The sequence below is a fragment of the Caloenas nicobarica genome, chromosome 1 (assembly GCF_036013445.1).
Source record: "Caloenas nicobarica isolate bCalNic1 chromosome 1, bCalNic1.hap1, whole genome shotgun sequence".
In the NCBI taxonomy this organism is placed as follows: domain Eukaryota; kingdom Metazoa; phylum Chordata; class Aves; order Columbiformes; family Columbidae; genus Caloenas; species Caloenas nicobarica.
In genome coordinates, this window is record NC_088245.1 from 53770159 (window position 1) to 53793336 (window position 23178).

Consider the following 23178-nt stretch of genomic DNA (forward strand, 5'->3'; position numbering starts at 1 on the left):
ATCAGTTATATCACTTCTTTGAGCAAGCACTTACTTTAGTTTTAACTGGAACTCACCTTGAGTGCACCGTCCGCAAAAGGTCTACACATTACTTAACGTCTTGTGGACTGATAAGTTTCACTTTTTAACCTGTCCTAAAGCAATAGTTTGTTCAAGTCTCCCTTCAGAGTTATTAATGAAGTACAACCTATTTAATGTCATATCTTATACACTCATGTTTATACATTTTTAGTCTGCTCAAAATCTTCTGGTTTGTGCCAACTGTTATAATTTGCTCTTGACAAAGCATCAACTGGTAACAAAGAGCTTTGGCCCTGAACACATGCCTCATTTTCATTCTGCATTTTTATCCCATGAAGCTCTTTATTATACTATATTCTCTCTACTGTGAGCAATATCCCACAAGTCATTGCCAAACGGAGCAAGCAATGGGCCTAATTGTGACAAGATACTGCTTACTGTTAAGAGATATGACAGGTGAATAATAAATCAAAGCAAGAACTTGGGCAACAGCATTCATGCATTTTAGCACATTGGATGAATTTGGAGGTGTGGAAAATCAGGACGTTCTTGCGATATTCTGCTTTTTCTTTACCCCTAACCACTTCTTAATCACAAAGTTAAGTAATCTGGTATTGGCAAATGACAACTTAGTGTCGAGTTTTGCCTATGAGACTACAGACTAATCACCCACGCTATAATTTTCAACAAGAAGATGAATTTATCTTTTCTGTTGCAACACTCATCACTTTAGCAGTGTTTAATTATAACGTAAAGTCTGGTCCATGCCCTAGGGAAATGTTTAGACCTGTACTTAATTCTTTTCCATTGATTAATGTACCTATAGCTGTTTATGTTTCCTTCTGGATCAGAACAGATTTCCCAATCAGTTCGAATTTTTCATTGAATATAATTTAGTTCAGGACCGTAGCAAATGTGGGGTGATTCACAGAATTTTCAGGTGTGGTGGTGAAACTTCTAAGCAACTGCAGAATAGGAACTAATCTGTCATCTGTGGCTCTGACCTTCCGCAAGTATGTCTGGTGAGAGGGTAAGATAGTTCAAAACCTACTTGGACTGGCGCTGGAAAAGCTCCCAGTCTGATGTGGAATATCTGAATAGCTATCATGTGTCACATGAATTTCAGAGGTCTTATCTGATGTGTTACAGTAGACTGTTGAAGTTTCTTCAGAGTAAATCGTCTAATTGCTTTGTGCTATCTGACATATCAGGTTGTACCAACTGGTACTAATAGCTGGGGAGTGTGAGCTGCGTAATATTTAGCTAACTGCAAGTCTTGGGTGTCAGATACAGACATTAAAAGAAAAATTCCAAGGTAAATGATTTGATAGTTTTGTTAGAAAATCATTGTGACGTTATTATTACTGAGAACATGTTGCCTCATATTTTATTTAATGCATTGCCATTCTTTTGCACTCCATTGAAGTGGTTCTTGCTAAAGAGTGTACTTAGCTCTTCTTAAATCTCAAAACCATCCACTTTCAGGTATTAGCTGCCATCAATCATGTTCTTCTTTTTAGAATCTCATTTTTTCTTAGTTTCCGTGGCCTTATCTCCCAGATCTCCTCTTTGCTTTCTGATTATCACTTTAGATCACTAATTGCTTTAGAGGGATCTTTCTTGGTACACCTCCACATCATGCCTTCTGTTCTATTTACAAATACAGCTTCAACTGCTGTCTCTGTACATGCAGCTCACAAACCTGTTTCATCAATCCGGGGCTCCTCTTTCCCATCACACCAAGGTCTCTCTGTCCCTCAGATGATGCCTTTTGAATGATACAGGCTATGTCTCTATCAGTGTCATGTGGAGTGGAGAAACGGGCAGATCAGGAAAGCAAGAGGTGGTAGTGAGGGCCTCACATCCATGTTTTGGGCATTGTGCAGAGGTTATTTCAGACTAGCTGTGATCCAGCGACGTGAACTGGATGCCCACTAGCAGTTAAAGCACTCTTGGAGCAAAAGCACAGGTGCAGTCTTTGAACACAGGCTTAGGGTTAGTTTCATCTGAAAGTTACTGCTCTGAGATGCAAACTACAGCCCAGTAAGTGGAAACATCCTGAAAGAAACGCTGCCTGCTTTCTGCTGTGCTTCCTCTCATACTTACAGCTGTCTTTTGGCAGATACCTATAAAAAAGCTTGAGAATTATTTAGGTATTAATTTATTATGGCATGACCTACCATGCTGACCAGTTGCCTGCCTCTTTTTATTAAATTGTAAATTTTTTGAGGTGTCATCTTCTCTTTTTCTAACGCCGATGCAGCTGGATAATAATTATTTTCTTATAAATGCAAATATATGATTATGGTTTTATTCCTATTGCAGCTCATCTACTGTCATCTCTTTTCTACTGCCAGAGAACTTCTCAAGTCTTTGTTGTATAAGACATCTGGTCAGTATAGCTCAGCTACAAGCCAAGGATTGTAAGAACTGTTTCAATTAGCATAATCTCCCAATCACAAACGGTACAATCGCTGTCATCGGAAAGGAGAATTATATAAGGTTGCTTCTAGCCATTGTAGTCATTATGGAGTTGTGTAGTTGGAGGAAGGGTGTTGATTTCTTTTTTGTGCAGTTAAAGCACAGAATTAAAATGCCTCAAATATTGTTTCATCATTTAGTACGATGCATTCATTTCAGCACTAGGATACAGACCTATTTTTAGTGGAGTGGTGTAACTGGCCAGTAGTGGCTCTGGCAGCTGTGCAAAAGACAGTAGAGGATGCAAAAATGACCACACAGTCAAGAGAACAGCATTGCCACGTTCAGCTACACCAACAAATTTACAGGAAAAGCTGCAAGGTAACATTAAACGATACAGGAGGAAAAAACTCTGTATTTAAGCTCTCGTTCTGAAGACAGACTGGGATATGTATTGCTTAGTTCACTCCTGCACATAAGTCAGTGTGTCCCTTGCTTGACTAGGCTCGTCTCCATGAGACTCGCCACTATTTATTCTGCGCATGTGTCCCCAGCCATAAAGGACTGTTGGGCATCTCAAGGGTTGGGTTTTTTCTTTTTTTGTATGTATCTTAGTAATAACTGTGTATATTAGGAAAAATATTATGAGAGTAAGCATATGAGCACTGTTCAGCTGGACCAGATTGCTGCTCACCACTCAATATGGCTGCTCACATAAGCCCTCTGGACTCCTCTTCAGAGGCACTTTGATCTTTCCCTTTATAGTACACAGGTGCTTAAGGAGAATTCAGGCCACCAAAAATATTATTCTGTGTATTTCTATGGGTCACACAGGTTCTGTGTGGCAGATAAGGTCTTGCGAGACCTAGACAAGAGCCTTACACATTTACTCTTTTCTAGCACACTCTATTCTTCCCTAGCAGACTATTACTTGCCTTCAGAAGACTTTATTTTATCTGTAGTTGATATTTAGATTTAGATTTATGAGAAGAAAAGATCAAATATTTTTCTCAGGTGTTGTTATCCTGAGGGTGCTTTCATAAGGACTCAGCTTCATTCTTTCAGACTTTCTGAAACTAGGCACCATCCTGTTCCTGTGCTACTTTCTCTTATGCAGAAAGTAAGAAATATTTTGGGTCTGCTAATACAGTTTAGCTGCTTTGAACTGGTAGCTTTGTTCCAAAGAATGTTTGCAACAAAGCATGTACCTCATTATGTGTGTCATTTGTCCATGTACATGCGCCGTTTGTCCGTACTTTGGGATTTGGATTTCTGAACAGCAGTGCTTGTATAACACAAGATTAATACAGTATGTGTTAGTAAAGCTGATTTTAAATTTAAAATGGCCATCAGTGTGCCACTTTTAGTCGCTTATTAGTCACTGTTTATACTGATCTGTATCCCCGTTCTTTCCCCATTCAGATGTTGCAAGAGCAATTGAGTTACTGGAGAAACTGCAAGAATCTGGAGAGGTACCAGTACACAAGCTACAGTCCCTAAAGAAGGTGCTGCAGAGTGAGTTTTGTACAGCTATCAGAGAGGTATGGAATTGAGATTTTTAGTTATTTATCAGAATAATATCTCTCTCCTGAAAAGTATATTAGCCTTCCAGTGCTGCAGAAGCACTAATGCCTTGTATAAAGGGTGATGGATGTGAGATGTGTTTGCCTGCTACCATGCAGAACGCTGAAGTTACTGAAAAGCAGACACAGACCAGTTGCGTCAGCAAGGCATCAAGCCTGAGGCAATTAGCCTTGCTAAGGAGAAAGGGTGATTAATTAGTACTTTAGTATTCTGCTCATGCTTTTTCAAGGTCTGTGCTAACCTGTACAGCAGTCTGCTGGGCTATGGGGACATGCCAAGTTGGGTCAGTGCAAGCCTAAATGCCTCTCCTTTGAGCTCAGGTGTGTGATAGGGATGTGCTGATAAAATCAGATTGCAGTGAGAGACAAATGGTGCAAGCACTGAAGTTAACTGAAGCCGACAGGAATCTTGCTGTTGAAGTCAGTGGTCAGGCCCCAGTGGGCCTTGCTCCACGTGTCAGAAACCCGTGTCAGATTGCTGAGAACTGCGATCATTACCCTGCCAGCCATGATCAGGGCCTTCCTAAGCTCTGCCCAGCAGTAGACAAATGATGATCGTTTTCTTCTAGTCAAGCTAGAGAAGAAGCACCTCCTTTCCTCCATGCAGTATCTTTGAAGCAGTTAAATTACAAATACCTCTGTTAGAAGTTTCTTGGAGTTAATACAACACTGTGTCAAACTTCATACCTACTAAACTGAGTGCTGTTAGCCTGCCAGGCAGATGCAGCTCTAAGTGCCCTGATGAAGGCAACATCTTTTCAGCAGAAAATCTGTAAGGACTTCTGTTTCAGTTTATCTATCTACTGCCTGGAACTAATCCTCCCTTGCTGAAATCAATGGGGAGCGTAATGTTCCCTTGATGGTAGCAGGACTGAACTCCCGATAACTAGGCAACAGCAGTGCATTGATTGAGTGGACTGCTGGGTGGCTGGAAGGAAGGAAGAGAGGAGCAGTCATTAGTTTAATAAGTAAAATGCAACACACTCTTTGTTTTATGGAATATATTCTTCAATGTGAGAAACAGAGAGAGGCTTCCACTTAATTAAATGGCAGTTTTCAAGGCTTTTTAAAGGAAATAGTGTTCCATAACAATAAATAATGGCACTATGTGCTCTGAAAAGCTGATATTCTGACTAGTCCTTTCAGTTAACCAGCTAAATGCTTCTTTAATTGACCAAAGAGCATTGAAAAGTTGGGGGGGTTTTGGTTTTGTTTCTTTTTTTGGTGTTTTTGTTTGTTTGATGTTTGCTTTTTGTGTGGGTGTTTTTTTTTATTTTAACAGCAGAGCCTGGTACTCCAATTGCTAAAGGCAATTTCCAGTCTTTGCAGAATCATCAGTGAAATCTTACAAATTTATATTCATATCTGGAAAACAGTCTTACGCGAAGCAAACACAAACTTTGTTGAAACAGGTACAGAGCCTAGGAAGTAGGAAGATGGCTTAGAGAAATGCCCTCTCAGTTCAGTAAACTGAAGGTACATTTTGGCAAAATCATCTCAGTGGCACAAAAGGTCTTCATAGAGTGTTGTGTAAAGACAAGCTGCACGTGACGGACTGTCTAATTAATGTTAGATCCTTACAACCAAATAATAGTCACTTGAAGAAGCCTGGAGCTAGTTGTTACACAAGAATTGAGTGATGATGAATGAACAGTTAGATCAGTTCTACCAACTTCATAAACAAAAACATTTCTTTCTTTTCAAATATTTTATATATATAGTATAACCTATGTCTAATATATCACTATCAGAGAAATTTCTACACCCCCAAAAATTAATGCCATTCACCACTCTGTATGTAAATCTTTTCTTAGCAAGAGTGGGAGAACCGACACACGCATTGCTAGTACTTAAGGTTGTTCAACATGTGGCTCCTCTTTTCAGTTACTTACATTAGGCCCTTGGCAAATATTTAGACTGTAACTCTCCCAGTTGAAGAGCTGTTGGAAAATTGCAGAAAATAGTTTCTTCCATTTAAAAAAAAAAAAGGCAATAAGAAAGACATGGAACATTTTGATCACATTACACTATTAGACATCTCCAAGCACTGCAGCAAGGTACTGGAGAGTATCTGAGCTGGGTCATGCCATTAATCAGGGATGCCCTTCTTGCACATCCTTCGTGTAGACTGGAGTTTATGAAAGACTGATTGCTATTTTAGTGAACAGCACAGTTTTTTTTCTGAGCATATTTGAGCTTGAGATAGCTAAGGCTAGGCAGAAATCTCCCTGCAAATGCTCCCTCCCATTGTTTATTTTCTCTCATCCCAAGTGCAAGATGTGAGAGTGTGGCAACTAGCTTTTAATTCCCCCTGTCAGCACCTACATAGAGTAGAGGAGAAAAGTTATTGACCTTACAAGAGAAAGCACGACCGTCAGTTGGAAGTAACGAGAAAAGCGGGAGTTGTTTGGAACACAAGAGCCTTCCTGGAGAAAGCAGTGAAGCAGAGCCGGGGGAAGCCGTAGGTAGGAGTAATGAAAATGGGATGAGGAGCAGTGACAGGCTTTGTATTAGTATGCAAATTCTGGAAGAGGCAGCTTATTTTATGTGTGCAGAGATTCAGATCTGCCGTGTGCTGTTCATTGCATAACACAAGATCTGAGCCTAATTTTCTTTCATCAGAAAATCTAGTAAAAGAGGTGAAGGCTGTAATCCTATAAACCCCATAATGGAGGACCTTTGGATAATAAAAATTTTCTTTTCCAGTCTCAGAAATTACAGACACTTAACTACCCAGTGAGACTGATTGTTGAAGTATGTTCCAGAGAAACTCAGTATTGGGCTGAGTGTAGGTGAAAGGATCAAAGATAAACCATCAAAGATAAACTATTTCTTCTCCTAAGTAGCAAGTGGTAGGACAAGAGGAAGTGGCCTCAAGTTGTGCCAGGGGAGGTTTAGATTGCATATTAGGAAAAAATTCTTCACAGGAAGCGTTGTCAGTCATCGGACCAGGCTGCCCAGGGAAGTGGCGGAGTCACCATCCCTGGAGGTGTTTAAAAGGCGTTTAGACGAGGTTCTTGGGGACATGGTTTAGTGCTAGAGTTACGTTACAGTTAGACTCGATGATGCTGAGGGTCTCTTCCAACAGAAATGGTTCTGTGATTCTATTCTATGATTCTGTAATCCACACAGTATTGATTGAATGTGACTTGTCCATTCTACAAGTAGGAATTCTTTAACTACAGAAGCAGGAGGTCACTTTTACAATCAATTAGCCTTTAAAAGTATAAGATATTTTATTAGATAACATACATTCAAGTCTAATGTGTAGGAATCTTTCGAATAGCTGTAATGAATTGTATTTATGGGAACTTATTTAGTAAATCAACCCACCAGTTCAAATCCCTGCACTAATATTGTGTAGAACTAAAATATTTTTAAAGTGACTGAGTGAATGAAATTTAAATAGAAGTACTTTGGCATTTTTCTAGGATGCTATGTCAGGAAATGGTGATTAGTGGTTCTCACTCAGCTAAATATAAGTACCACCAACTGAAATATTCTGTCTGGCACTAGGCAAGAATACGTATTAACTCTGAAAATAATGGAAATAATTGAAGTACGCAATGGCCTCAGTATTTCCTTTTCACCTGAAGACCCCTAGACCAGAAAACAAGTTAACTGAAATCTGGTCACATTAAAATTGAATTCTGAAAAAAAATTTAATTGTGTTTTTAAATGGCTTGTTTCAAAAGCTCCCTAGCTACATGAAGATTAATTAGCCTTGTATAGCCTTATCACCTTGCAAAAGATGCATGAATCTTGTCCATTATATCATTAAGTCCTTTACCCTTCTTTGTGTTTTTGCTGTTTGCTCAAAGCTGTTGCTATGTTATAGTCTTCTGATTCCTGGGGGGTTACTGGAATAGATGAAGGGCAAGGCTATGAAAGTGAATGCAGAATTGAACTACTGAGAAGGTATATTCACATACAACATAAACCCCAAATTGTTCAGTCAGTAAAAAGGCAGTTATGAGAACTGTAAGATGAGGGGAATTTCTGGTCTGGCAAGAAACCTTGAAGAGCTGTAGGCACAGAAGGTATAAAAAACAGTTGAGCAAAACACAGAGAATAATCAACAAGAAAATGTGGCATACTTTCTTAGATTATGGGAATTTCATTTGCTGTTAACATCTGGTAATTGGTACTGAAACGCCAGGAGAGTAACAACATGGCTTGATAAACCCGTGCATCTCCCAGTGAGTGGAAGTTTTCTTTCAGATTGATTCTCAAGTTTCTGTATGTTAAATATGTAAAATTCAGATGTATCTTGGTTTCCTCCTAGTCTTCCTTCACTACTCTACTTTCCATTTCAAGATTACATCTAATGGGTTTCTGTGTGGATATTATTTAAAAGGAAATCTGATGGTAAATACCTCTCATGAAACATTTATCAATACCAAAAGTAAACAGGTCAGGAAGTCTTTTTAAAAATGTGGCATGGCAAACACACACACACAAATAATCATTATTTCACTCTGTTATCTTATGACTCCTGCCAAAGTATCAGGTCATCGCAGAAGAGCACTTTTGCAAGACTAGGTCACTGACAATCATTTCTTAAAAGGAGGAGCAGTCAACACAAAATACTCTATTGTTGTGTGTTTTGTATGAAATTAGTCTGTGGAACAGCGTGTTTTCTGTGAAAAACAGCATGTTTTCAGTTTCTACTTTGGTAGCTTAAAACTTTTAAATTTAGTATAAAATTATCTTGTGGACAGAGCGTCTTGGACATTTAAAGACCACTAGTGACTTACAGGCAAAAAAACGGCAGTAGCGGAACACTGACCTATTTCTGATGAGTTCTGGATTCCTCTCAGTTACTTTAGAGATATATTTGATTATGTTCTATAACAGAAAAAACATAATTTCACTATTTGCTGGGTAAGATAGTTCAACAAGGCTAGTTGGTATATTGGAATGATTTCCTTTAATTAATAATTTTCATTTTTGTGCCTTAACAATCTGAACACCTGGAATCCCAGTGCTGCTGACATCCTGTGTGTTATTATCTGGTCATTTGCTCCAGGTACCAACCTGTGCTTTTTGTTATTAACCCTGATATATGTCTTTGCCAATATTAGGGAACCAGAAGGAGGCTACTGGGTGGTGAAAGCTGAGTTTTGTGATGTTCATTACTTTACTGTGATACAGTGTGTGACAGCAGGAGGCTGGCTGGAACCCTTAGCTGTTTGCTTCAGATATGCCAGTTCAGTGGTTCACTCCATTTTAAAGGGCTGTACTAAATAAAACAATCTGAGTATTAGCTGGACTCAGGCGAAACTTCTCATTAATTCTTTTAATAAAATCATTCATTTAGGATTTTAGTGTAGGAGTCATTTGAAGTCCTGGTTTTGTTTTTTTTCAAGAATCCTCAACATTTGTTTGTTCAGTTTGCAATATAAGGCTGTTTCTCCACCTCCCAGACCTAGCCTCTGAAAGCAGAGTTCTATTGTTTTCTGCCTGATGAATCCCATTCCTTGTAAAAGCAGAGGTTTACCATGACAAAAGCTCTTGGTTGGCACTGAGGGCAGCCCCAGAGTTCAAATCCTGCCCTATGTTACTCATTCTTTCACTGAGAGCTGAATATTTGTTACAGGAGGAGAAATCCAATTTCAGTCAGTCTCTCATCTCCACAGGGTGAGCCCAGCTTTTGAAGTTTTTAAATTATAAGATACAACTTTGGAAAAAAAAAATATATATACGCATTGAGAAGACTTCCTGCTATAATTCACAGCACGGAACTGTGCTTAAGGCTCAGCAGGAAGCCTGACATCGAAAGTCCCCTACTGTCACATTTACCCATGCAAATGGACATGTTGGTCAGGATTAAGCAAAAGTGCTGTGTTGGACTTACTAATAAGGCAATTAATAAACAGAAGGGCAATAGGTGAGTAAAGAGAGCGAGATCAGTTAGCTCAGATTTGTAACTCGGGTCATAAAAAAAAGCGGTATGGTTATATTAGCATGATGCCCCATTAGACTGGCTGGGAAGCCAAGTTCTCCTTAGGCTCATCTGATACCTTGTTATATCTTGTTCTGTCATTCCAGGTAGCCGATTCAGAATTACTGCACCATTAATTCAGCAGTAGCACTCAAGCAGCAGCAAATACGGAATTTTGCAAATTGACCAAATTCATTCAGATTTTCACATGCGTAGCATTTGCAAGAATCTTCTGCTGTACCTTTCCATCCCTTTTCCATTACCAGTGTCCCAGCAATGAAATGCCACATAAAATAATGATGAAAATTTCCACTAAATCAGTACCTCAATCACTGTTTGGAAAAGGCATTACTTCATTCAAAGATGATGGTATGGCAAAGTAATAATATTTTCATGTTTCACAGAGTTTTGCTTTTCCTCTCCTGGCCACAAGTACTGTATCTATTAATGATGAGTTGAGAGAAGGATTTGTAATGTACGTAAATTAGGGCAGAAAAAAAGTCAAATTTAAAAAAATGGCATGCCTGCCTTTTGTATTGGCACCAGACTATATTAGGCATTTAGAAAGTTCAGCAAAAAGCTTAAGTTATCAGTCAACACAGGAATTTTTTTTTCTAGAATTACCCCACTGTGTTCAAATACGTGCTATTTTTTAGAGTGAATGTAACCAGAAATTACGTAAATTTTGAAAAACAATGAAGTTTCATTTACCACTTTACCATAAAAGACAGAGGCATGACTCTGTTGCTTGCAAGCCCTGGATGGCGTGAATGAGAACTTTTGGAATTATTACCTTGTCACTCAGCAGAGGGCCTTCATTAATGGCAATTATATGAATTTACCAAGCCAGCCAAGCATTATCTGAGAGAAGGCATTATTAAGCCTCTGTGCATTTACTAAGTCCCTACGACTTCCATGACTTCACTGCAGGAGATTTAAAGCAGCTGCTGTTGTCACTTTTTTTTTTTGCTGCCTAGAGCTGAATTCATTGATTTCACAGATGTAGTACCCCAGAATCTGGGGCCAGACCGTATCGCTGGTCTTTAATCTATGCGTTCTCCCATTGGTTTTGATTAAAGATCAATTTTCAGAGTAGGCCGATGGCTATATAGCTACTCACATTTGTGTTCTGCTTGTGTGATTGTTGTGCCTTTCACAAAAGATAAATATGTTAGTGCTGCAAGAGTCCTGCAAGGTATAGAATCAAAGCCGTGATGCGTCTTGTTCATATTGCAGTTTATCTGGCTTGCTGTACCATATTTATTAAAACCCTCTGGTGAGTGGTGCTCAGGTGATGTTCTTAATTCTGCACAGGGCTGCAGTTGCCTGTGCTGCAGAAGGTAACTCCAGTGGAACACAGATAGTGCATCTCAGCACCTTTTTTGTTTTCCTCACATGATGATTTTAGTTTATAGTTGCAGTATCATATTTTGTTACATAAAACTCTTAAGAATAAACAGAACAGCCTCTGCTGCAGTTCACCTCAAGCCTACTTCTTCCTCTTGAGAGAAAGCAGCAGCCAGGTGAACTGCTGAGGAATATTTATACTGACAAGTTGTTGGAAGCCACTGCACCACTGTTTCTGCCTTGACGGAGCCTCAGTACCGCCCTGCTTCTGCTTAACTGATGTCACTGAAGAGACTCCTGAGAAATGCTGCTCAATGTCTATTTTTTAATGGTGCCCGCAGAAAAGAAATTGTAAAACTGTGTTAAAACTCCAATTTAGCTACATTTTTGCTTGTATTTAAACCAATAAGCATCAGCAGTTCCCTTCCTTCTCCCTGCTTTTTCAGCTTGATACGAACACTTGAGATGAATTTGCATGATGGGCTCAGGTTAGGTCATGTTTCACCCAGGTGCTGATTTTGGCAAGGTTTTGCCAAATCTTTTAAAGTTTGGAATGTGGCTCTTGCATATGGTAGCCCCAACAGCATATAAAGACTTACTGATAAAGTGGAGGAAATTAGTGCTTATTAATGCTTGGCGTATTTTTGAACTCAAAAGTAACTGGCAGTGAGGTCTAAAAGAGAGAGTTTTAAGTTATAAGCTGTGAATTACAAGTGGTCTTATGAGAATTAACTAATGACACATGTTGCTGTTTCTTTTGGTCCCAGTATATTGCAGTAGAAGCAGCAAAAGAGACTTCTGGGACAGTATTTTGCTAAGGTTTGGTGATTGCAAAACATACAATTTCTGAGACAGCTATAACGTTGTATTCAAAGACGCCCAATCATAGTTTGCATTGACCTAGAGCAAAGTATAGATCAGTATGTAAGGGACATGAAATAAACAAAATAACCCAAACTTTTTTTATTTGTTGTTCCTTATACAAGTAATTTTTATTTGCAAATAAAAGTCGATTTTTCATTATCCTTAAGAGGGTGCGAAGCAACTTCCTATTGACTTTACAGTGTCAGAGTGATGTTTCCAGACAGAACCGACACTGGAGGGAAGAAGAGGGGGCACACGGCGGTCTTGTGTGTCCTGACAGCAGCGCCAGGACTGTTTCAACTGACTCATCCAATCTGTGCAGAGGATGTGACCGCATGCATTTCCTGGTACATCTGCTGTGTTCTTCTGCTCACGCAGAAGGGAGGAAAGAGATTCTGGCCCCAGCCTGTGACCCCTGTTGGGTTGTTTCTTGGACAGGTGCAGCCTCATATGGCAAGAACTCAGGGATCAAAACTTGGTTCAGCTTTCAGACAGCAACACAGACACTGTCAACACAGATCGAGTAATATCGACTGGAGCCTGCATGAAATGTTCCACCCTGAATTAAAATATTATACCCTCATAGTGATTATACTTAATTCATCTTTAACAATGTTTCAGGCCTGTGCTGTTTTTTTCCTGCTGCCTAAGGAGAGCTTAATAATGCATCAAGATTCGGATCGTTTTTTTCGCTTTGGTAAAACTGACCTCGTTTCCTCCATAACCCTGTCCCCCCAAAGAAGGAAACTTTTAAATAAAATATCCCCTATGAAAATGTAAAAGACAACATTCATAATATTTCTTCCACATGTTCTGAAATTAAAACTAACTGATCTCCTCAGGTTGTTAAATAAGATTGAGTTTCATTTACAGGTTTGAGCTTTTTAATGGGCTAGCATCCCAGCTGCTTGTGGCAACATCCATGCAGTGTTACTTCACAGAAAGAGATTGTTGTGACAGTTGTGAAAATGATACAGATGTGTAGTTTTGAAAATACAGACACCAGCAGTTTTCCCGATGCAAACATGTAACTGCGCACGGGCTAATGAAAGCTCATCATGTAAAAATATGCAGAATCCCAGCAACCTTGCATGACCACATTCTGTCGGATATAAATAGCTTACTAATACAGACTAGTCGTTACAAAGCAGCTTTTTCTACGAGTTGTCCAAATTCAGTAGCTGCAGGAAATAGTTTATGTAATACAGACTTTCTGGTACTTCCAGTAGGCCCTATAATGTATCATATACATTCCTCTCAAGCGCACGTTTTAACCATTTCAACCTCACTGTACTCACAGGTGTCCATTGATTTGTCCTTTTGACATTGATGAAAGACTTTTTTTGTCAGCTTGCTCTCAGGGGCAGAATGGAGACACAATGTACAGTATATACACTGTGACCGTGGGTTTGGGACTGCCTAATTCTGCTTCCGTCAGCATTAATCAAACATGGCACAGGCCTATAACAAAATGGGCCTTTGTGATTTATTCGTTCAATCTTGTTTGAGAAGAATCCAAATTTATTCTAATCTTGAAGTTGTGGTGTGTATACGTGGCATCTATGGTGTTCTTCCACAGCTGGTGGTTTTCTGAGGTTGTCCACGTCCCTTGCAAGGACTATGATTTAGACTGACAATCTTCTCCAGTTCTCTTCAGTCATTCAGAATAGTCCCTTCCCAATTTTTTTTTAATTAACTACTGAAGGTAAAAGTAGCTATTAACATCATGAAAAAACAATGTTAATTTTTTCCTAAGTCAACTTGATAGATAGAAAAGCGAATCAGCCTGCTTTCAACTTCCCTGTGGAACTACTGTCTTCTAGACTATGATGTAAGACCGCGTTTCATACAGTATCTTAGCTAGAAGCTGTAGCTCTGGTGGAAAAAAACATGCTTTTATGATGTAGCCATGCTTTCCTGAGCATGCTTATCACATAAGAATTTTAAAAAGCAGAACACAAGCACAAAGCCAGAAATGCCACTTGATATTCAAGAGATACAAAACTAAAGCTAAACACACCATCAATAGAGATTTTCCATTTCCCTTGAGCTATCATGGGGTTATGGATGAATGGAAGCATTTCATTACGTTGGTTTTGAGCTTGAGTCAGGTTACAGAGGTAAAAAGTCATTATGGAAGAAGAAGGGAGGTCTGGTAAGCTGCATACCTCCATGCTACTTACATATGCTGCTGGTCGTGTTTGACTTGTTTTCCTTCTTTTAATTGCTCATCTGTTCAGGTGTCATCTTAAATGGACAATTAAATCGGTTTTGTAGAAAAGCAAATACTGTTTGAAATCTCAACAAACCTGTTATCATAAAGGGCATAAGTGTCCAAAATAAGACAAAGACCTTCAAATACTTCAGTGGAGCAGAAGGAAAGATTACCAAAAGAGATGAAAAAGACCCAATAACATCCAACAGTTATAACTCAAAATTGGACAAATTTAGCTTAGAAGTAATCCATTTTTAATGGAAATGCTATTAGCCAGTTGACCAATTTCCTAAACAAGCTGGAGTCTTGAAATTCAGGGAACTTTCTAAAGACTCTGTAGTTCAAGCAAAAATTATGACGGGTGCAGAAATTACCAGATGAGGTTCCATGGTTTATGGTGTAAAAGAGGTTAAAAGTGATGAGGTTCCCTCCTGATCTTTGTAGCATTTAAAATATTCTTGCCTGTTGGTGTGGTAGAAGTATGATCTGAATTGATTACTGAAGTACAGCTCTGGAGGGTCCAAGCGTACCAACCAGTGCATTCCCCTTGATAGAATATATGTATTGGATTAAGAATGAAAAATACTGGCAAGAGGTTGTGGGGAAGGAAAAATGCCAAACAGAATGCGAAGAGGTAAAAATTATGAAACCAAAGTAGAGGGGGAAAAAAGACACAACTGGTTTTGCTGCAGGTGGAAGTTTGCCCTCAGAAACAAGGCATCCACAGGCACGGTGGTGGAGATCAGCAGCTCTCCAGTGCACCTTTGCACCGTAACTTCTCCCTGTCACAAGAGCAGGCGTCCTCCTGCCCCAAGGACTGGCCCATGCACACCAAATCAGTGATATGTGGGTCTCGCCTCTTAGATCAGGAGGCTGAAGGTCTGAGAATCTGCTGCAGATTTGGGGAAGAGAGGAGGACAGAGGCCAGCAGCTGTGCTGAATAAAGCACATACACACAGACGTGAGCTCTTCTCACCATGGTAAAAGACTGATTGAGATATTCCGTTTCACTTGACGTCTTAGAAGGGAGAAATACTTACTTCATCCTTCTGAACATAGGAAGGCAATTAGGAAGACAGGGATTCAGCGTAGTTGATGGCAGAAGCATCATACTGAGGTGTAAGTAAATAATAATTTCTCTTTTATAGCTTAGCCTCAGTTCTGCAAGGATGCACACATGTCTACTGCTCCACTGACATGACTGCATAAGTGCAAGGAAACCAATTATGTCTTCCTTGCATTGGTTATTTGCACACTAACTCTTCTCTCTGTACTGTCTATCAGGCTCCTGTCTTCCCTTCCTTGGAAGGCTTCTTCCAAAAATAGATACACAATCCTCTTCTACATAGAAGCAATAAAAAATATGGAGAAAAACAAAAGAAACTAAATCCACATGATTCCAATGTATGTGCTAAACACCACTTACCAATCACTTTGCAGGTTGCTGCTTCATTCCACCCTTTAACCTGCTTACCTATGGCACTCACTCAGGTCGTGACTTCTTGAAGGAAGAGTTTTATGTCTTTTTATGTATTATCATACTGCAAACACTGTGAAAACACAGCTGCTTACTACTTCTTACATGTGTTATCTCGTGCTGTGAAATCCCCAACATTTTCAAAAAGGTTGCCTCCTCACTTACAAATCTCAGAAAAGTTTGTCTGGGCCTGCTACTTCACAAGTTTAAATTGCAATATACTCTGCCTTGGGTTTTGTTTGTGGGGTTTTTTTGAGCATTTGTTCATTGCTGTAAAATCATTTTTGCCTCACACCTCTTCCCTTCTGATGTTTAGACCAAGTTGCCTTCACGTCTATTGAGCATCATTATCACTAGGTACAGTTGCACTTAGAATTATGTATTATTTCATCAGGGGAGGAAGCATTGAATGCCTCTTACAGAAGCTAATGGAACAAAATCTGTTTAATTAAATCGTAACTTGAAGAATTCAGTAGAAAAGATGCTGCATCATTTAGGTTGTAAACAGAATGCTGCTTCTGGCCACTTTCATGAAATAGGCTGCTAAGTGCACTGTTATTCCTGGACCTCCTTCTAAAGCTTCGCATTGCCTTAAATAGGCCAGCACAGTATGTGCTGCTTTGTTTTCAGTTCATGTGGAGCAATTTTTGTTAAGAAGGTAGCTCCTAAAGTGCCTGTAAGGTACCCATTCCCGTGCTTCAGTAACGCTAAACCAGCTGCTTTGCCTCCCGGCCAAATGTGTGGGGCAGAGGACCATCATCATAGCAGTAATACCTGCTGCATCTGACTCACTACAGCTCCTGCTGGGAGTAAAAGGAGGATTCACTTCCAAGTTCAAATTTTCTAGTTGTAATTTTCCTCCCTCACTCTTTTTGTGCTTTTTGCATACTGTGGGAGAAGAACTTCAGATGATGGTGTCTGAGGAGACTACCTGCAGAAGCTGAAGAAGTCTGAGATCTATATTCGTGCTTTCAGGAGTATTTCTTGATAGGAGTGTTGTATTCTCTGCACCACAGGAAAGGGAAAACGAAGCCGAGTGCGTCAGGCTCCAAAGAACAAATGAGAGCTGTGTGAACAAACCCGTCTGTAGCACACTTCTGCCCCATGAATGTTCACCATGCAAACACTAACAATCTTGGTAGAAATTGCTGTGAGGGAAAATTATCTGAAACATTATCATTTACCTTACAGCTGCAGCTTTGTGTCTTGAAACACTGACTTTTCACCTGTAATTTAATCTCTGTTATAAATGAATCGTGGAATCTTTTTTCCGTAGGCACTAGACCATCAGATTGTGTATGGACTCTGCCAGCAAATATTACTGAACACCCATGTAGTCTTTTAGACACTCTAAAAAGAAATAGCTGTGCATATGAAAACAGATAGGCAGCTTTTTTTCAAATTGGTAACATATAGTAACCATATAGATACTGCCCTGGGCAGCTGGCTCTAGGTGGCCCTGCTTGAGCGGAGGAGTTGGACAAGATGCCCTCCAGAGATCACTTCCAACCTCAACCAGGCTGTGACTCTGTGATATGTTAATTGTCTTTCTTCAGTACATTCATGTTACACAATGATGTCTTTTGAAATTATTCATCTTTCATGGTCAACAGAGGTCACTGTTTTAAAAGACTTCTTTAGTATTAATAGATATCCAAACGGAGCTTTTCAAATACCTGTAATTAAATTCTGCACCTTTTTCTTCTGTACTGAATGATATTTTGTCCAAATAAAGAAATCTACAGAAGGTCTTATAAGGACATCTTAAGGATGACATTGTTAGGTACAGGAGAATCACTGTATGCTAAAAATGTAATCAGATGTACAGATAACAGTAGGTACTGAAAGGAAGGATTTTATAAAAACATTTCAATTACTTGTCATGTATAGTGGATTGAACAAAAATGTGTCTTCTACTCTGGGTGGATTTAAATGCTACCTTATTTAGTTTGAGAACAAAGAGCATTTTCAGTTTATCTGTTGGGTGCACACAGAAAAGGCAGCAGAATGGATTCGCTGTGCACAAAACATGGGTAAAGTGTTACTGAGAACAGCATAGATAAAGAGGTTAGTGTGACTACAGGCAAACAATGATTATTTATGGACTTCGGTGTGCTTTTTGTGTGTTGCTAGAATGAGCAATGATTAGATCTGAACCTACAAAGAGTTTAAGGGGCTTGGTGGGATGGTACAATTAATCTGGTTTTGGTTGTTAAGTCGACTTAATAAAAAGCAAGTCGTGTAGGTGTGTGTTTTATCCTTCTTAAATTACATTGAAAGTGATGTTACAGTCCAATAGTATAATTAGATTTATGAATGCCTCAAGCAGGTATTCAAAACTGATTGCATCTGTTGATTCTAAAGAGTGAGATTTGACATGCAAGACTTATTTTCCTGAAAATTGTGCTACAGATACTCTCATCACTGATAACTGTTTGCAGAACACCATTTTGAATCCGTTATCATTGAGAATTTACGAATTACCACAAGGATTATATGACATAATTGATTGTGGTTTTCAGAAGTTTTTGAGTTGGTTGATTCTTTTTTAACATACTAGTTTGATCACACACTAGGGAGTTTGTTCTTTCACCAGTATACAAATTAGTTACCAGGATACTGGATATTAGTAAGCCTACTAGCTACATACTGGTAGGATGCAGACAATATGGAGCTACATGACATCAAACCTAGCCAGTAATCACATGAATGTATCATTATCAGCTCACCTTTGTGATATTCTACCTCGGTAATTAATATTTTAAAGAATTCCTTAGTAACTGTTCTTATATTTGAAATATTGTGACCCGTTTTCAAAACTATTTAATGTCATAATAGTTCAATGATCAAATATATGCTTTTAGACGTTATAGCCAGCCACAGCATTTATAGCTGTGCAAGCAAAACCAATATGTACAATCAGCTCTTATGCTTTAAGAGAATGGGAGACCTGCAGATATCAAGAAAATACAGCATCGTCAGTGGTTCAATGCAGAATGGGTTTTGAAGTAACAGGTATTAAATGATTCATTACTGCAGTACACAGTATCCTTCTTATATAATGTAGTAGTTGTTCTTGTAATTATATAAGAATATGTCCTACGACATAACACAATAAACTTGGAACTGATCTGTGCAGGATAATGCTGAGCACGTAGACTCAACATGTTTTTATGATGGCATAATCCAGTACAAAGACAGAACAAACCAGAGATCCTTTAGAGGCTATAAAAGAGCTTTCTTTTTCCGTATTTTAAAAATTAAGGGCAAAATCCTGACCTCTACTGAAGTCAATGTCAATTTTACCAATGGAAGCAAGATTTCATTTCAAATAAGGAAAGCAGGAAACTTTTTGGTGTGCTCCCCTTATCTCAGTTTTCTTCACTGGCCCAAGCTTTTCTGAATTAAGTCCTAGAATGACTTACATGCTGACAATAGTCAAGAAAAATAATCTTTTTGCTGTATTTTGAAAGTGTTTAGCATATTTTAGATCTCTAAAATGGATTTCATATGTTATCTCCTTTCATTTTTCACATTTCCCTTGTGTATGATATCCCTCAAAAAAGGTTTGGGGATCAGTCATACCAAACATTTTACTCCTCAAGAGTGTTTGATTAGCGCTACGTCTGTCCGCCGAGATCAGAAATGAGCCACATATCTTAATTCCAGGTAGGTGTTTGTAGCAATATATTCATCAGTGTGTGGGTTTTATAACAACAGGCTTAGGGAGGAGAGAGAGATCATTATGGTACTGCATAGCGAGTCATCAGGACAGGGGAATGGGGAAGTGTTACCTATCAATGCCACAGTTAAGTACAGGATCTGACACCTTCTCCGCCAAAGTAACATTTATATCACCAGAGAGAGAAGTTTTGGCGTTCCTGCCAAAGTATCACCGAATCAGTGAAAGGTAAATAGGTTTTGGAAAGCAAGATTGAATCTGCACTCCTGAAGGACCCTAAGAAAGAGGTCGCTGTAAAAGCCAACGTACTTTACCAGCAAAGGTTCTCTCTGAGGAATGCAACCTCAGACATAAAGCACATGGAAAGACAAAATTCCTGATGAAGTAGGTTAAGACAATGGCCATAGCAAATCAATGGCATATAGGAACATTTGTTTAGGTTTGGTGGTTTTATAAGAAAATTAAATAAAATGTGTCGTTTGTTTGCATTCACCTTTATCTTTCAAAAAAAAAATTCCATATGTTATACGTAAATATTTTTATAAGTTTGCTTTCAAAGTAACTGGCTAGTATCAAAGCATTTTTTAATATTTTTCATCTAAGAGTGTGACAAATGTAGAGAACAAAGGGCCAAGAGTGTATACGAGAAAAAAACAGCAGGCAGAAAGCTGTAAATATTGGCAATGTTGATTTACCCATTGTCCATGTCTGACCTACCAGACTGCCAGCCATTTTGCAATTCCTAGCTATGGTTCATGGAAACCAGTACTGTGACCTTCCTTCAAAATTTCATTTTCGCCTCCTTTCTTCAGCATCTGTGTGCTGAGCAACTTGCATATTTTTTTAACATCAGTTTCCTAAATTTTTAGTTCATAGGAAAATTCAAAGAACAAAGAAGCCCTCGTTGGAGGCTAAGACACTACTCAAATCAGTTCAGATCATCTGCATGCAAATCAGTTGCCTGGAGACACCAGTTTTTGATAACATAGAACCTAACTGTCCTGTTTTGGGGAAATGATGTGCTAGAGATGGGAAGGGAGTCGTGCTGGAAGATGTACAGTTAAATTGGCAAAGTGTCATGTGAAACACAGATTGATGGTTTCTGTAAACCTAAGCATGCACAAGCTTAGCGGTCACTTCACTGTGTGATTGCATGAATACAGCATTAATGAAAGATGGTCTTAAGAGGGAGAGGCACTGTCCTGTCTGGGCTAATATGAAGTTCTTGTTTTGCTTCTATAATTAATTTCGTTTTGTTTTCATGAACATTTTAGGTGTATCAATACATGCATGAAACCATAACTGTTAATGGCTGTCCTGAATTCCGAGCCAGGGCCACTGCAAAGGTAGGACACGTGCAACTGTTGAAATACGTGTTACCAAAGTGACCCAGTAATTGACTGTGCGCGTGTGTGTTTCAGGTATTCGTGTGTACACTGTAAGAAAATTTAGACATCAGTGGCAGCCCAGAGTCTAGAACCAGTGCTACTTCCCAGGTAACAATCATAATGGAAAATTTCAACCTTTATGCTGCTTCTGTAGCTTAAGAAAAGAGAATGATTTTATGGAAATTGATGCTTTTTTGAAAAGTTGCTTTGCAAAAGCAAATATACTGGTTCATTCTGTAGAAGTCTGCCTGCAAAAACCAACATTTTAATGGACTATTTTCCCATACAGCACATCCAGAGGGGACACAATGATTTGGGAGACAGAAACTAAACAGTCAAAATTCCACTTTTAACTAATGGGAACTGTAGGTACTGAGCAAGTGGTAAGGATGAACAGTGACAAAAATAGCCTGATCAAGAGACTCCACAGCCAAATGCAAGCCCATTTTTTTCTGATGCATTACTCATTTTAATAAAATATATTGCCTCTTAGTCCATGTGGACCTGCCTTCCTTATATCCTTAGATGGTGACAGCTACATTACTGCTACTACTGAAATGATAATTTTCTAAGGGAATTCACATAACCACGAAAGTACCCATTCTATGTGCCAGTATGAAATATGATGTGTATTTTTGTAACATGCACGAAAATAGATGCTTCCGAACACGGAGGTCTACCATGGCTTTCTTTTTCCCATTATCATTTTGCGCTCCACACTATCTTCTAGGTGGTGTAGCAGATACTATGCAAAGCAGGTAAACCTGCAAAACCTATAAATCTCTTTTAGAGATACTTCTTTTTGGTTCCACTCCTGTGAAGTTAGTGACAAAACTCCCTGAAATCTTAATGGAACTAAGATTTTACCATTATGTATTTGTGTTAAGAGATTGTCATTTAAAGCTGTCTCAGAAGATGAAGGTTGCGAGTGTGTTACAAAAGTATTTTAGAGAAGCAAGCTCTATAGCAAACAGCAAATAACCTAATATACACTAAGTTGCAGTGTATTTTCCTTACAAAATAGAATGTTCTTTTCTGTAGGCTGTTCATCTGATTTTAACCTTCTTCTAATTGAAAGTTAATGGACAATGTAATATTGTAAGGTCTATGCTTCTGTATAGAGAAATGTTTATATGAAATCCTGATTTGTCTACACTGCAGGTAAACATAGAAACTACTGCTATGTTCTATAGTAAATGGGGAGAAATCCAATTAGTGTTTGCCATTCTCATTTCTTATTCATATAGAACAGCAGGGTTACAGAGCAATGTTTCGATATCACAATATTTCCTGGTTATTTCTGGGCTGTCTGCATTGCATTCTCCTAGTGCATTCATGTCTGACATAAAATGTGTGCATGATGACAAGGTCTGCATGTGCCAAAACTTATAACTGAGAATGATCCATTATGTCACATCATCCACTAGCTTCTATTAAGCATAAGCATTATTAGGATGCTCAAAACATTAGCGTAATGCAGAATTGTTTGAGCAGTTTGGACTGCAAATACAGGTTGAAAAGGATAAAATATTTTCTTGATGTTTATTTAATGATTTACTAAAATCTGTAAGCAGGAAAATACTTGCAGTGAAAAATGAAGTATAAAATGTAATATTTTTCTGGATGCAAATTTGTTATGTGGGGATTTTTTTTTGCCAGAGTAAGATTAACAATCTAGGATTTTTCTAATTGATTTATAAATCCATTATTTTAAGATTTAATTTTTAAATGAAAGTTTGGATCCAATTATATTATAAAACCTCATATTCCAGTTCCAGGAGTTATTTAGTTTGAGAAATTTCATAAAGATTATAAATTCAACTTTTTAAAATAAGAATATCCTTGTAGGATTTTTTCTGTGCCAAAAAAATAAAATCAATAATTCCACACATCTGGAAGCAGAGCAGAGAGTTCACAATTCAGTCCATCCACTTCATTTCAACTAGGAACACAGTAGAGATCACATTATCTTACCCCAGAGCAGCACATTTTCTCCCTGTGAAAAGGCAAAGAAGAAATGCACTAGTGATCGCAAGTGCTCACCACTGTGCAGTCGGGCTTCCTGGTGCCTCCTTCTGGTTCTGCCGCTAATTTTCTGCCTTATCTTTGACAAGTCACCTAAACTCTCTATTCCTCTGCTTATTCCTTTATTTCAAAAGCATTGGCATGGAATGTATTTTTTAAAAAAGCAAACAACAACAACAAAACAAAACACCCAAAACAAAACCCAAAAAAC

The 23178-nt window shown here is 38.6% G+C and overlaps 1 protein-coding gene across 2 annotated transcripts in view; it reads left to right on the forward strand.

Moving 5' to 3' along the window:
• The window catches only part of LIN7A (lin-7 homolog A, crumbs cell polarity complex component), a 48055-nt gene that overhangs the window by 16410 nt on the left and 8467 nt on the right, over positions 1 to 23178 (forward strand). For both annotated transcript variants that reach the window (XM_065649483.1, XM_065649492.1), the window contains exons 2-3: positions 3865 to 3983; positions 20829 to 20900. In XM_065649483.1, the coding sequence (XP_065505555.1) occupies positions 3865 to 3983; positions 20829 to 20900 (191 nt within the window). The remainder of the gene's footprint in view (positions 1 to 3864; positions 3984 to 20828; positions 20901 to 23178) is intronic.